This window comes from Kryptolebias marmoratus, linkage group LG24 (assembly GCF_001649575.2).
Source record: "Kryptolebias marmoratus isolate JLee-2015 linkage group LG24, ASM164957v2, whole genome shotgun sequence".
Lineage (NCBI taxonomy): Eukaryota > Metazoa > Chordata > Actinopteri > Cyprinodontiformes > Rivulidae > Kryptolebias > Kryptolebias marmoratus.
In genome coordinates, this window is record NC_051453.1 from 16,487,057 (window position 1) to 16,489,299 (window position 2,243).

At 44.9% G+C, this 2,243-nt stretch overlaps 1 protein-coding gene across 1 annotated transcript; it reads left to right on the forward strand.

Moving 5' to 3' along the window:
- Positions 1 to 262: 262 nt before the first annotated feature.
- Positions 263 to 1,890, forward strand: rangrf (RAN guanine nucleotide release factor). The gene is made up of 2 exons (XM_017428762.3): positions 263 to 342; positions 445 to 1,890. The coding sequence occupies exon 2, from the start codon at positions 458 to 460 to the stop codon at positions 1,064 to 1,066; it is 609 nt and encodes a 202-aa protein (XP_017284251.1). The 5' UTR covers positions 263 to 342; positions 445 to 457; the 3' UTR covers positions 1,067 to 1,890.
- The last annotated feature ends 353 nt before the right edge of the window (positions 1,891 to 2,243 follow it).

Consider the following 2,243-nt stretch of genomic DNA (forward strand, 5'->3'; position numbering starts at 1 on the left):
TCAAATCGACTGAATTATAGGATTTTTTGTGTTTTGTAAGGTCAGTTGGCTTTGAATTTGGTTATATATGTAAAATCTTGAATTGTGCTGACTCCAAAAGTTAAGCAACTGTAGTTGTACATCCAATAATTACTTTCTGAAAGTTTAAATACAATTTCTCTTGTGGTTCATGAGATATTTTGGTAAAAGACTTACAAACAAACCCACACAGGGACACCTATTTTAAACCATTAAACTGCAATGCTTCTGCTCACCGTAGGGGGCAGAAGAGAGCTGATTGCGGCTGTTGTGGGAAAAGAAGAAGAAGAAAAACAAGGAAGTTTCACTGCACACGAGAACTTGGTGAGCTAGGATAGCATTTTCAGCATTTCTAATAATGAAACATGTGTTGTTTTCTTTGAGCGGGCAGTCACTAGCAGTCGTTGTGTTTGTTGGTGTTTCCAGGCTTCGCATAGACATGCAGAGTGTCGGGGGAGGAGGAGGAGGAGGAGGAGGAGGAGGCAGCGCTCCGAAGCCTCGCGCTCTGTTTGGAGGCGCGCTGTCAGCGGCCGTGCCCCTCGGCGCCACGGACATCAGCGAGCTGAGGGAGATCCCGGACAACCAGGAGGTGTTCGCCCACCCCCACACCGACCAGAGCCTGATCGTGGAGCTCCTGGAGTACCAGGCTCAGGTGGCCGACGAGGACGCGGCCAGGTACCACTTTGAGGACCTCGCGGGCGGCAACGAGGCTCTGGAGCCCGGCGCCTTCGAGGTCTCCGGTGTGGCGGCGCTGCCCAGAGCCGATCTGTCCCTGGCGGAGTGCGGCTGCGCCTGGACGCTGACGGGAACGCAGCGCGTGTCCAAGTTCAACGAGGAGGCGAGGAACACGGTGGCCGTCCACCTGGGTCTGCTCCGCCTGCCGCAGTTCTCCACGGATGTCCTGGTGACGTTCAACGACCCGCAGAGCATCAGCCCCGACAGCAGCAGCGCCTCCGCCCTGGAGACGCACCGAGAGCCGTGGACCCCGCAGGACTTCCAGCGCCTGCTGCGCACCCTGACTCTGCACGATCCCGGCCTGTTCGGGTAGAACTGGAACTTCCACAGTGTCACCTTTGACACGAAATATGGAAGATACAAAAACAGCAATTATATATATTTGAGGCAGGACAGAGGAGTGTGGTCCTACTAATGCTTTAAAACACATGTTCTCATTTGTTGTGGCTGTTAAAATGAACTGCAGTCAAATGTGTTCATGTTGTTGTAGTTTTGTAAACAAACGTAAGGTATATTTATCTTCCAAGTGAGGGTATCTCCTTAATGTATATTTTGATTAAAAAATATAGTATTATGCAAAGTCCTGAGGACTGCTTTTGTTTTGTTTCCAAGGGTCCAACTTTTTTTTTTTTGTCTGTGTTTGTTTTTAAACTTGTTTCTTGTTCAGTTCTTGTACCAAACCACTTTTGAAGGAGCAACTTATGAAAAAAAAAAAATCATTTAAATGATATAATTAAGCCTTTTGTTAGTGGCAGCATGCCACAAAAAGCACATAAGTTAGCTTTGTCTCCCAAAAAAATACACATTTTTACACCAGCGAAGTGCCTTCTGAAACACTATTGTGAATATTTCTACCTGGTGTGCGGTGTGTCCTTGAATATTTGGAAAAACAGGGGAAAGTTATTAATAAAAAACAGTGGCAGGCCTTAATAAAAGCCTATAGCTACAGCTGATGAACTTTATCCAAATGGAATATTCTGAAGAAATTTATGCTAACTTATGTTTTATTTGGCTCATCTGGAAACTTTTAGCTCAAAGCTCCTTGGGAACCACCTTCATGAAGCTGAATAACATTGCCTGGCAAACTGTGTTATTTTTGTCTCTAAAAATAAAGAAATATAGGCAAAATTCTAAAAACCCAATTTCTTCCTTTTTGTACACATTGGTTTACCCCTCAGGCTGGTTGGGTGCTTGAATGGTTCAGTTTGGTTGGAATGATTCGGACGGGATTCCTGGTTGGATTTTTAGAAAAGTCCACCCAATACAAAATTTAAAAAAGTGCTTCAGAAAGCCTGAAGAGCAGTGGATCAAGATCGCTACAAAGTCTTGAAGTAAAAGACAAACGAGGTGTGGCTCAAAACCTCTGCACAGTATCACACCTCCACTTTCTCGCTGGTGTTGTTCTGTATTTATTTGTATATTAACATGCTTTTCTGATTTTGGTAAATCTATATAAATCTAGCTTTACAATTCACTTTCACGCCAAACCT